The sequence below is a fragment of the Peromyscus leucopus genome, chromosome 3 (genome assembly GCF_004664715.2).
Source record: "Peromyscus leucopus breed LL Stock chromosome 3, UCI_PerLeu_2.1, whole genome shotgun sequence".
Lineage (NCBI taxonomy): Eukaryota > Metazoa > Chordata > Mammalia > Rodentia > Cricetidae > Peromyscus > Peromyscus leucopus.
The window spans coordinates 109,756,866-109,769,718 of record NC_051065.1 but is presented as its reverse complement, the minus strand read 5'-3'; the positions used below and the strand labels follow the sequence as shown (position 1 = coordinate 109,769,718).

General features: G+C 42.1%; 1 protein-coding gene across 26 annotated transcripts in view; it reads left to right on the top strand.

Annotated features, from left to right (window-relative positions):
* Window positions 1-12,853, top strand: part of Magi1 (membrane associated guanylate kinase, WW and PDZ domain containing 1) — a 653,433-nt gene that overhangs the window by 531,519 nt on the left and 109,061 nt on the right. For all 26 annotated transcript variants that reach the window (XM_028855222.2, XM_037203933.1, XM_037203931.1 and 23 more), the window contains 2 exons: window positions 162-368; window positions 9,395-9,596. In XM_028855222.2, the coding sequence (XP_028711055.1) occupies window positions 162-368; window positions 9,395-9,596 (409 nt within the window). The remainder of the gene's footprint in view (window positions 1-161; window positions 369-9,394; window positions 9,597-12,853) is intronic.

Genomic DNA, 12,853 nt, shown 5'->3' with positions numbered 1-12,853 from the left:
GAAAGACGCCTTTGATAACTCATTCTGGAAATGAAATCCAGCATGTTCTAGCTTTCCAGCTTCATTTTTTAATACTCTAAGAGATTTGGATGTGAATTCTTGGGGCTGGAAAAAAAAAGTCTTCATTTTGAAACATGCAAATGTGTCTCTCCATCACCTAGGAAACTATTATGGGACACCCAAACCTCCCAGCCAGCCAGTCAGTGGGAAAGTGACCACGACGGATGCCTTGCACAGCCTTCAGTCCGGCTCCAAGCAGTCGACCCCTAAGCGAACAAAGTCCTACAATGATATGCAAAATGCTGGCATAGTCCACACGGAGAATGAGGAGGAGGATGATGTTCCTGAAATGAACAGTAGCTTTACAGGTAAGAACAGATTATGTCTCCTCTGAACAGATGTGCCAAAGTGGTGTTTGGAGTCTTTACAGAAAGGTTCCAACCAGTGTTTGGGGTTATCAAGATTCAGACTGTGACCACAGGGTACTTGGGGACAGTCTTGTCTTTCCTTGTCTACGTACCATGCTTGTTCCTAAGAGTCTTTGAACTTCACCCAAACTACTAAATACTAAAAAACATGTTTAAAAAATTCTTTACTTTGTTGTTTGACTATTTTTATTTATTATTATGGGGGGTCAGATCATGAGACATGATCATGGTTGATCATGAATTGAAACATGAAAATTTGTTTGATCAGGCTGCTGTCATTTGAGGCTATACTGGTGAGCTCCCAGCATCCTCTTCTCATCTAGGTAAAGATATAATGGAACCAGATCAGGTCTTCAGTTAACTTGTACAAATTTCACTGTATATCTTACAGGGGGAACGATAGAAAAATAAATATTGTAAGGTTCCACAGTGCATGTGCATGCTGCATTAAAGAGTATGGGTTACTGAGATGATACATATTATGAAGGGATGGTTAAGGATAAGGCCTCCAGGAACTGTAAGACCAGAGGCTGGGGTGCATGTTCTCAGTTAGTGAGCGTATTTTTCACAGTGTGTGGATTTGATCTGTATGCTGTAGCTCAAAATGTAGTGGCTATATAAATGGCTGTGTAGTTCATTGTTTCCACCGTGGCACAGACACAGCCTATAGCATATATGGAGTTGCTAATATGTCATGTGATTTACAAGTCCATCTTGTTTCCTCTACTTTGCCTATGTTTTTATTTCCTTTTCTGTCTCAGAATTGTAGCTATTGATGGTTTATCCATTTTCAGCATGTTAGATCCTTTTCTCTGCATATCAGCAGACTTTTGTCATTGTCTAGTTAGACCTAGCCACAGTGAGTGAAAAGATTGGTCAGTCAGTATGCCTACCCACCACCACAGTCAACATAATTCAATAGGATATTCAAGAAAGAGCTATTAGAGTTGAACACCATATATCGCCTTTTGTACTTCTCAGAGGCTTTGCCAGACATTAAATTCAGAATCCTGAGGTGGCAATAAAAAGTTTTGGTAATTTTATTATCAGCAATAGTGTAGCTCAACCTTTTTGTGAGAAACATTGGGTAAAGAAGGAGCGCTTAGGTGTTATGGCTTGGCTTGTGCTGGTTTTCCTTTTATAGACAATATGCATAGCCTCATTTGTGTATAAAATGGCTGAATTAGGCCACTTCTAACTTTCTCTAAGAATTTGATTCTGTGAAATTTTCCATTTTTTTATTTAGAATGGAATAGACAGTGGCTGACCTTTAGTTGCAATATCTAGAAGATATTTGCCATTCTTATGCATACTTTTATTAAATTCCACTGATTTCATTCCTTGGGAATATTTTTGTGTGTTTATCGTGTTCTTTTCCAAAACGAAAACAGACCATGCACAAGTGTTACCATTTCTTTTAAAAACCTCTAATACTTTAATATCGTAGTAGTTCAGCAGATAAGAATAGTGAATCATGCTTTAACTCCCAGCAAAGAGGAGGTCCCCAAAGAAGATCTAGCAGCCAGATTTAGTGAAGCAGCTCTGCCAGCACGAGGAGTAGACCTCAAGAGTGATCCTGAGGAGTGGATGCCAGGAGTAGGCACAGGGAGTAGACCTCAAGAGTGGTCCTGAGGAGTGGATGCCAGGAGTAGGCACAGGGAGTAGACCTCAAGAGTGGTCCTGAGGAGTGGATGCCAGGAGTAGGCACAGGGAGCAGACCTCAAGAGTGGTCCTGAGGAGTGGATGCCAGGAGTAGGCACAGGGAGTAGACCTCAAGAGTGGTCCTGAGGAGTGGATGCCAGGAGTAGGCACACGGAGTAGACCTCAAGAGTGGTCCTGAGGAGTGGATGCCAGGAGTAGGCACACGGAGTAGTCCCTAGGAGTGACCCCGGGAAGAGTCTCCTCAAGTAGACTCCAAGAGTAGTCTTCGGTAGGCCACAGGAATATTCCCCAAGAGTAGATGCTTGGAGTGGACCCCAGAGTTAGGTGCCAGGAGTGGTCTCTAGGACTAGACCCCAGGAGTGGTTCCCGAAGGTAAGTTCCCAAGAATAAACCTCAGGAGTTGGCCCCAGGAATAAACCTCAAGAGTAGGCTCCAGGAGTAGTCTTTAAGAGTAGACTCCAGGAGTGGTCTTCAGTAGACCACAGTAGTGTTCCCTAAGAGTAGGCTCCAAGAGAGGATCCCTGGAGTTGGCCCCAGGAGTACCCTCCAGGATTTGTTCCCAGGAGTAGTCGCCTGGGGTTTGTTTCATGTCCCTTACCTGTCTTCTACATACATGTTAAAGGGGTTTCTTAGTAGAAAACAAGACCAAATTCATGGTAGTAGCTGCAGTTATTGGTGGGCTTCCTGTTTTTAACTACTATATGTTTCTATTAGTAGAAGCCAGGTCTCAGAAAACCTGATTTTTTTTTTTATCACCCCCAGTTGAAAGTCTAGCATCTAAGGACAGCATGTGTTCCTAGATCATCATTGGTAAAATCAGTCTCATCATTAGTTTATACCCAAAACAGGAAGCCAAATGATCACTAGTTGTGCTCTTTAGGTTCCCACCTTAGTACCAAGAAAGCAAATAGCATGTCCTCCAAAGGGATGATCTACACTGGGGGGATAGCTCAGTGGTACAGTGCACACCCAGCATGCAAGTTCGGAGTGAGATTCCAGGTACTGCATCTGGGGATGGGGGTGAGGTGGGGTGGAGAAAGGAAGGAGAAAGGAAAAGGAGAGGGAAAAGAAGGGAGGGGTAGCTCGATGTGTCTGTGTAATAGGATAACTTCAGTATGTCAGGAATATGTTGAATGAATACTAATTCAGAACACTGGCGCTGTCGTGCACTTACTCAAACTGATGCTTTCAAATAATTAACACTCCTGTGATATATGTGTAAAAGGAGTTGCTTCAAAGCATTTTGCACCGTATACCTCTTCAAGTTGCAATCCGCCAGCTGCTCTGAGCTAACAGCTTCTTGAACACCAGTGGCATAATGAGGCCTTAGCTCTGTTTTAGACTGGCTTTGCTAAAATGGTGACACTCTTATCCAAATGTAGAAGTACTATGTGCCCATTAAAAATGATACTCACCAGGACAATGAAAAATAACCTGATATTGCTGCTGTCCTTTGCTTGGATCATTTGAAGAAGTTGTACCCCATAATCATGCCTGTGTGACATTCAACATCAATAGCAGGACAACAGGGGAATAATGGCCACATGCATCCTGAGGGCATAGCCTGTGCCTTCTTTATGTGATGATAGCAGACATCACAATGAGCAGACACTAACCACAGGACTGATGGTTGAACTAGGTAGTGGAACAGTCTTCTACAAATGGTCCCTGAATTATAGAGCTAAGAGGAGCCCCTGAAGGCAAATTCTTCTTATATGTACTTAATGACAGTAGAATTATTCTGTTGGCCAAAGTGCACAGCTATTTAGGGAACCAAAAATGTTTAAAAAAAAATAACAACAACAAAAAAATAACAATTAGGGGCTGGAGAAATAGATCAGTGAGTAAGAGTGTTTGCTGCTCAAGATTGAGAAGCTGAGTTCAAATCCCAGTTGGGAATAAACATGCACATAAATTAAGACTTTAAACAACTCACATGCTACCTTATCTTATGTCCTTCCACTCTTTAGAGAACTGTATGAAAACGTGGTTCTTATATGAACTGACTCTTCCTCAATGTGGTGCTTTTAAAAAGAGTCTCTTTAAACCAGGCAGTGGAGGCACATGCCTTTAATCCATCTCTCTGGGGAGGCATAGGTAGATGGATCTCTGTAAGTTCGAGGCCATCCTGGTCTACAGAGTGAGTTCCATGATAGCCAGGGCTACACAGAGGAAAAACCCTAGTTCAACACCCCACTCCCCCACCCCCCGCCAAAGTCCCTTTATGTAGCATGGGTCTTAAACAGTCTTATTAATAAAAACCAAACTTGGAGCCAGGTATTGAGGTGGACTCTGAAAGATTAGAGAAGCAGAACAAGCCACAGCTACCTCACCTTGCCAATTCCTCAGCTGATCCTGTTTCTTCATACTGGAAGCCTCTGATGTCCTCATCTAAATGAGTCTCAGCTGAACTGCTGCTCAAAGCCTAAAAGCTTAACCAAGCCAAAAGCTTCTAGTTTCTGGTCCTCATGCCTTATATACCTTTCTGCTTTCTATCATCACTTCCTGGGATAAAAGGCATGAGTCTGTTTCCAGGATAGCCTTGAACTCACAGAGATCCAGATAGATCTCTCTGCCTTTGGAATGCTAAGATTAAAGGTGTGTGTGCCACAAATTTCTGGCCTCTAAATCTAGGGGCTATTCTGTTCTCTGATCCCAGATAAGTTTATTAGGGTGCACAATATATTGGGGAACACAATACCACCACATCTTTAAAATTTTACCTCCATCCTGTGTTTTGCACCAACGAGCCAGGCAAGTGGTTAGTAGTAGTTGGTGGTGGGTCTGGGGATTTCTAGGACACATGAGATTTGAAACATCCAGAGAAATGTCAGAAATGAATGTGTGTTGACTTTTGTGGAGTCATTCTACATTCTTGCTAATTTCTCAGTTCATATTGATATCTGTATAATTTTAAGATGATCCTTCTGTTTTTGTTTGATTTCCTTTCAGTTTTTCTAGATTTCTGTTGATCTATACTCTTAGATGTAAGTTGCAAACTGTTGTTTTTTTGTTTTGTTTTTTTTTTTTCTTTACTCTTTGGCTCTTTGGGGGCCCACTACCCGGCTCCCCAATAAATCACACAGAGTCTTATTCTTACTTATGAATGCCCAGCCTTAGCTTGGCTTGTTTCTAGCCAGCTTTTCTTAACTTAAATTATCATATTTTTCTTTGCCTCTGGGCTTTTATTTTTATCTTATGTACGTTTCTTTACTTCTTACTCCACTCCATGGCTAGCTGTGTAGCTAGGTGGCTAGCCCCTGGAGTCCTCCTCCTTATCTCACTCCTAGATCGCTTCTTCCCTGATTTCTCTTCCTATTTATTCTCTCTGCCTGCCAGCCCCACCTATCCTTTCTCTGCCCAGCTATTGGCTGTTCAGCTCTCTATTAGACCAATCAGGTGTTTTAGATAGGCAAAGTAACACAGTTTCACAGAGTTAAACAAATGCAACATAGAAGAATGCAATACATCTATGCATCATTAAACAAATATTCCACAGCATAAACAAATGTAACATACCTTTAATATTTACAACAGTAAGCTTTTTTTTTTTAACAGACTTAATTCACTTTAATTTTCATGTATAAAATCTCTTATTTGGTGGCCACAGCTGGAGCCTGGGTCCTCTGAACAAAGACTCTGGTATGGGTTTTCACAAGATGGCCAGTGAGTTCCTGATAAGGAGACTTTGGTCTTGGAGATGGCATGAAAGGTAGCCTTGCCGAAGTTGCCTAGGGTGGCAGTGCAGCCCCTGGCTGACGTGTAGCAGTCATCAATACCAGCCAGCACAGCAGTTTCTTGGGCAAAGGAGCAGAGACTATGCTAGTGCCTCTGTGGACAAGGATGAGACACATCAACACAGAGCCACAGAGCCCTGTCACCTTGCGTGGAACAGTGTGGGTCTTGCCAATCTTGTTTCCCCAGCAACCTCTCCACACAGGAATGATGGAAAGCCTGGCCAAGATGATGGCCCCTCGGATGCCAGTGGCTACCTCCTTGAAGCACTTAACACCAAGACCAGCATGACCATTGTAGTTCCAATAGTGACAAAAGCCTTGAACCTGGTCCTGTGGCCAGTCCAAGTCTGCTTCTATGCTGACATGATCTTCAGAACCTCATTCTTTAGGGATGAGCCTGGGGGGAGGGGTGGATCAATAATCTTGGATTCCTTAATGGGCAGGGAGAACAGAAGATCTCTTCCAGGGACTTGATCTTCATGTCATTAACCTGCCAGCCCAGCTTGATGACAGGGATCCACCCCTTGTCTTTGGTTTTACCTTCATGAGCCCTGCATCCTTGACCACAACCACGGCCTTGACTATAGCCATGGCCTTGACCACTACTATGGCCCCAAGACCTCTGCCAAATCCTTGGCTGAAACTGCCGTGGCTTCCTAGTCCTGGGCCTCCGGTTCTCTAGGCTTCCCGCCACACTGGCATGATCTGCCATTTGATGTTTTCCAAAAGAAGGAGAAGCAAGTCATAAAACTTAACTTGTATTGGTTTGAGAAAGAAAGTGAGGCATTAAGCAGTTGAATAGCCTAGGAACAGCTTTGGTTTCAGACATGACCTCAAAGGCTCCATTGGAATCTTAGGCAGTGTTTTCACTTTCTGTCTCTGCTTTTCTCTGCATACATCTTGCTAAGCCATGTTAGAAGGACCACCAGCAGCACATCAAGTGTTAGAAACCTGTCTGCTTGATTATTCCAGCATCAACAGGCTGCAAGTTGCTGCACTAAAATTTCTATACCTTATATGTTGGTTAGTTTTATATCAACTTGACACAAGCTAGAGTCATTTAAGAAGAGGAATTTGGTTGAGAAAATGCCTCCATAAGGTTTGCTTGTAGGCAGTTCTGTAGTGTGTTTTCTCAGTTAATGGTTAATATGGGAGGGCCCAGATCTCTGGGGGCATGGCCACCCAGGGGCAAGCGATCCTGGGTGGTATAAATAAGCAGGCTCGATAAGCCATAGGGAACAAGGCAGTAAGCAGCTTTCCTCTGTGGCCTCTGCTTCAGTTCCTGTCTCTAGGTTCCAGCGTTGAGTTCCTGGCCTGAACTCTCCATGGTAGATTACAACTGTAAGCTGAAATAAACCATTTCCTCTCCAAGCCGCCTCTGGTCTTGGACTGTTTATCACATCAGTAGAAATGTGACTAAGACACCAGCCCTTCATTGCTTAGCCTTGCAGCGTCCACCTGTTCCTGAACCAATGGAAAAAACCAACACGATAGAATATTCCTAAATCCAAGAGTATGACTTGGAACCACACATTGGTTTGTGTCTCTTTCTATCTGGACCACCCAGACACAGAATGGCCTCCAAACGGGAGCCTTAATGATGGCACCAAAATAAGAAGGGAGAGATGTTGGCCAGGGAAGTCCTCCAGATGGCCTAGTCAGTGGTGCTAGGTTGTGGTAGAGCTGCTCATCTTGTAGGCTTGGCATGCTGCCATTCACCTTCTGGGACTCCTTCTCATGTGTTGAGCTCACTAGCTGTTCATCAGACAGCTTGAGACCCAGTTTTATCCCTTATTTTGCTTTACTCAGAAACGTCTACAGGGGAGTGACTATGGGAGACAGAAAATGACTATATCTTGATTATTGTCTTTTGAAGCTTCATGGAGATTGACGTTTAATATCATCCTCCTCTATAAAAAGTCAGCAGGGATGTCAACAGTGCTGTTTATGGGTGTTTTGATGACATCACCCTTGATGTTTCTGGTTAATACGGAGGCAAGGAGACACCTTCACTTAGAGCCTTCTCTTAGGATCCAAGTCCAATTAGTCCACCCACACGATACTGTTCTGGGATAACTGTCTTAGTTTTCACAAGAACAGTCTCTTTAGCTTCCCAAAGGAGTCTCAGTTCTGACTCACTGCCATAGCTGTCTCTTTATTCTAAACTTTTGTAATCTTTCCAGCTTAATTTGTCACTATTTGATCTTCGCCAGTGCCTATCAAAACTCAGAAATGTCTATAGGGGAGTGACTCTGAGAGACTAAATCACTTCTACAAGAACCTACAAAAATGCCACAGAGTCTGTGGGTTCAGTTTGATCTTTTTTCCCCTCCTGAATCATGAAACCAAATGAATTCAGTGGAATGAGAGCGCAGATCAGTCTGAGGACATTTTGGTATAGAATCCTTAGGGTTTGAGTTGATACATTGCTTTCTTCATTTGATATCTTCAAGATAATTGTTGTCTTGTTTCTTTTCAAATACACTTTGCTGCGTTTTGTTTTGTTTGGGTGCTTCCTTTCTGTACTCGAGCTAGATCTCCCGGCCCTGCATGTGCCAAGCAGATGTTCTACGACAGCCATATCCCTGGCCTTGCTAATCATTTTGATTCTTTCTGTTTACCCAAGTGAAACAGTAGCCATAGTGGATAACCAGCAACTAGGAAAAGATAAGTTCTTTTAAGAAGGTAGAAGCTGGATTTGGGCGGTTTTTGCTTTTCTTAAAATGATCAAGTGATTTTTGTCTTTGAGTCTATTTATGTGACATACTACAGTTTACAGTTACAGATTGTGCATCCCTGAACCATCTCTGGAAAGAAGCCAACTTGATCACTATGAACGATCTTTTTGATGGGTTCTTGAATTTGGTCTGCAAGTATTTTATTGAGAATTTTTGCAACTGTGTTCACCAGGGATACACGGCACAGAAATTAAATAATTGTTAAAAGCCTACCCATCAATGAGACATCTATAACACCCTCACCAAGGCTCAGGGAACCTTGCAGACGAAGGGATGAGTGAATTTATAAGAGCTGTAAAAGAGTGGTGTGGAACCCTAACTTCTGGGCATGACGTCACTGCCGCATCCTTGAATTCCCTGCAGCTGTAAGCCTGGGCCTGGCATGAAAGAGGAAGCTGCTCTCGAGGCTGCACACTCTGTGATGCTTTACACACTGTTAATGGTTGATTAGAGCAGGTAGAGGCATTTTCTTCAGTGGTATCACCACTGGCAAGACACACAAGTTTTTGTAAACATGCTGATGAAAAACTCCTGGGTCACTAGGAGAGAGTAAAGGGAGTAAAGGAGAAGGAGGGCTAGGTGTGGAGACAAAAGGAATTAATGAGAGAGGAGGTGAATGGGTTCATATGATCCGAACACATTATATACATGTATGAAAATGACCTAAGGAAAGCCATTATTATCATAATTAATATTTGTTAATAAAATCTCGGATCACAAATGCGTGTGGGGAAAGATCGTAGATGTATTCGTCATGCATTTCCCAGCGTGTTGTTGAACAGCTTTGTGCTTGTTTTTTTTTCTCTCTCCTTTGTGCCTGATGGAGCAGCCGATTCTGGAGACCAGGACGAGCACACTCTCCAAGAAGCAACGCTCCCGCCTGTGAATAGTAGCATCCTCGCCGCTCCCATCACGGACCCTTCTCAGAAGTTCCCTCAGTACCTACCTCTTTCTGCAGAGGATAACTTAGGTCCTCTACCTGAAAACTGGGAGATGGCCTATACCGAAAATGGAGAAGTCTATTTTATAGAGTAAAGTATACTATTTTCTCTACCTGAAAATACCCTTCTGGCTCTCTGCCTCCTGTCCCCTTACTCTGGAAATCAGCTAGGCCTGAGGGAACTGATCACATACGTAGCAGTGGTATTCTGATTACACAAGCTTCACATAAAACATTTTTATCCGTATCATTCTTAATTATTCGTGTGAAAGGGTTTAGGGAGCAGAAGGTCTATAATTTCTTGAAGGAGTTAGATGAACTGAATCTTGATATAAAATTATAATAAATAACCATTTTATTTTCCCATTAAAATGGTAAATACTTGACATATTTTTCTTAACTGGTTTCAGTTTTCTTACTACTGAGTTTTGAGGCTTCTTTATATATTATGGACATAATTTTGTTGATTTTTTTTTCAAGTGTGGTTGTGATTTTTCTTAAGTGTGACTCTTCATAGCTTTTCAAAGTCAAGGAGCTTTGGATTTGACTGATCTGGTTTATTTTTTTTTCTCTTTGTGGAGTGTGCCTTTATTGTGGTAACGAGAAATCATTGACTAACTCAAGGTTAAAGATTTTCTGTTATAGTTCTTGAAGAAATTTCATAGCTTTACATCGAATGTTTCGGTGCGTGGACCGACATGGGCTAATTTTATTGCATAAGACAGGTAAATAGGGATTTGAAAACATGTAGATGTGAAAGGCTAAAATTGTATGTAATTAAAGTTTTAAACAAGTAACACTAGCAGAAATAGAGAAAAGAAAACTAATATAGTTCCTATAATTGAAAATCCGAAAGTCTTCTGGCTCCCCTAACAATGGTAGTGCATGTTTAAATGTAGTGTTTTGAATCTGCTGGTGGTGACATGCACCGCTTTTTATAGGTCATAGACAGACAGTGGTGGGGGGTTGGGGTGGGGAGGGGCAATTACTCGGTTAAAGCAATAATACAATGCTCTAATTATGCACAAACAGAACTAGAGATAAATGTATTATTCTCACATAAATGGTCTACTATTATGTGAACCAGCAAGGGAAGGCATTGCAGAAGAACATATAAGCACCTCAACTTTCTAAAATGCAGGCATGCATCTAAATGAGGGGCTTGTTTCCTAATCATAGTCCACATTTCTCTGGGTTTTAAGTTTCATATATGCCATATATTTTTTTACCAGAAAAGGGAAATAAAAATTAAAAGTACAATTCTCCTACACAAAGGGCACGAGGGAGAAAGCTGCTTTGAAAACCCACCTGGGAAGAAGTTTGTGAGACATGAGAGGAAGCTCTGCTGTTGTGCAGCCAGAGGATGGAGACACCCATGGCTCTTGCGGGTTTCTTGTTAAGGGCAGATGCTCATTACACACAGAGATGGGAGCAGCACAGTGGTCAGCGCTTTGTTCTCTCCACTTCCCAGCTGTGTGAGCTGAGAGCCTTGCTCCTCTTTGAACCTCTTCCGTATCTGTAAAAGGATAGAAGGTCTCGAACCTACCCAGGCTGGCGGGTTGGCGGGAGCAGTGTGTAGAGCGCTTGGGTTGATGTAGTAAGCCATCACTGCTTTTCTTCACAGAGAAGCATTCATCGCTCACAGTTATGGCAGATGAATTTCAACATTGCTAAAAGAAATTGTGTCACCTTCAAGTTCAGACTTCCATAGTTAGGATTTATAACGTATTGCCTTTGAAATTATGTCCATTAGCAAGAAGAAAGTGTAATAGAGGCATTCCCAATATCAAATAATGTATGAAATGCACATTCTTGGAAAAGAAACAACCTGTAATTTTGCCAAGGACTGAACTGGTAAATTTTAGAAAAGAAAGTAAGTGAGATGCTAGCCCCCCCCCAAAAAAAAAAAAAAAACTTTGGCTAGCTTAAGTACATACTCTTTGCAAGTTAACATAGCTTTTCGGAGACCAGTTTCATTACCCTAATATCAAAACATATGGTTTTGATAAGTATGACATTGACTTTCCAGATATTAGTATTAACTGTATAGTCCATTTGAGACTGGAGATGTTCTTCGGTGGTAGAGCTCCTGCCTTCTGTATGTGAATACTAGATTTGATCACCAGCACTTTAAAAAAAAAACAAACCTGTGTATAAACATTCATACATACACACATGCCATTTATATGTTAGCCTTAATTTTACACATGTACACATACACATACAGAACTAAACTTTCAATGGTGTTTTCCTTCTGAAAAGAACTTAGAATGTCTTGTATTGAATCACAAGTTGAAGCAGAATTAAATCTAATGCTTGTGTGTTTTATGGATTTGAAAAAAATCTAAAATACTAGACTGGTTTTACAGTTTTTGGAAAACCTAAAATCTTACAAGTTAAACAAGAACATTCAAGACAAAGCATAGACTTAGGACCCTTGTACATTGTGTACAAAATGAAATAAGAGGACTCTGAAAGGAGCCGAAGGAGCAGACTTTCTCAAACAGGTCTTCCAAGGAGCCATGGGCAGGTCATTCCTGGAGTTTTCTTTTTAACTCATTTATCTTAGGCTTTGAGCAAAAGAAACTGACAACTCAGAAACACTAGCAGATAGAGAAACAGATGGTCCTAATGAAAGCCTGCTTTCTCTACCTGAATAATTGGGAAAGGAGGGGGAATCCTACAATTCAGACAGCTTTTGGTGAACAGTTCCTGTACCCCAGACAGCAACACAGAACATACCAGGGTCCTATCCTTGCCCCCAAGAGCCACTAAAAGAGGGAACCTAGATATTGCCCCTTAATAGTCCGATGGGAGCCTAAACCTGCTTCCAGGGTACTCTCTGAAAGACTTGTGGCAGAGATGGAATGTTGATTGTAGAGAGGCAAAAACAAATGCTGCCTGCCCATTCTCCACCCAAATACTGGGAGGAGAGGATGTGGACCTCCTCCCTACCCGTAGACGCAAAGTACTGTTTCCCTTCTAGGGTGTTGTCCAGATTTCCATCTCGGGCCTGTGGTAGAGCCCACAGGTGAAGCTCCTGGATTGGAACAGTAGTGAGGTGCTTCTGTCCCTTTCAGCTGGGCTGGTATCAAGCAAGATCTCCTAAATAGCTGGAATGGACCTCCCCAGATAGGGGGACAAGGATGTACTTCCCCATCTAGTGTCCCTGAAAGTGAGGCAATGCCCATCTATAACTCTCTGGAGCAGTGTCAAGCCAGCCAAAGTAGGTTTAAGTGAAATCCATAGTTTTGTAATACAATGCAATGAATATCCAAGTTAATAAAAAAAAAAAAAGTCACTTCTTAGCTGGACCTGTTGGTACAAGTCTGAAATTCACCCATTCAG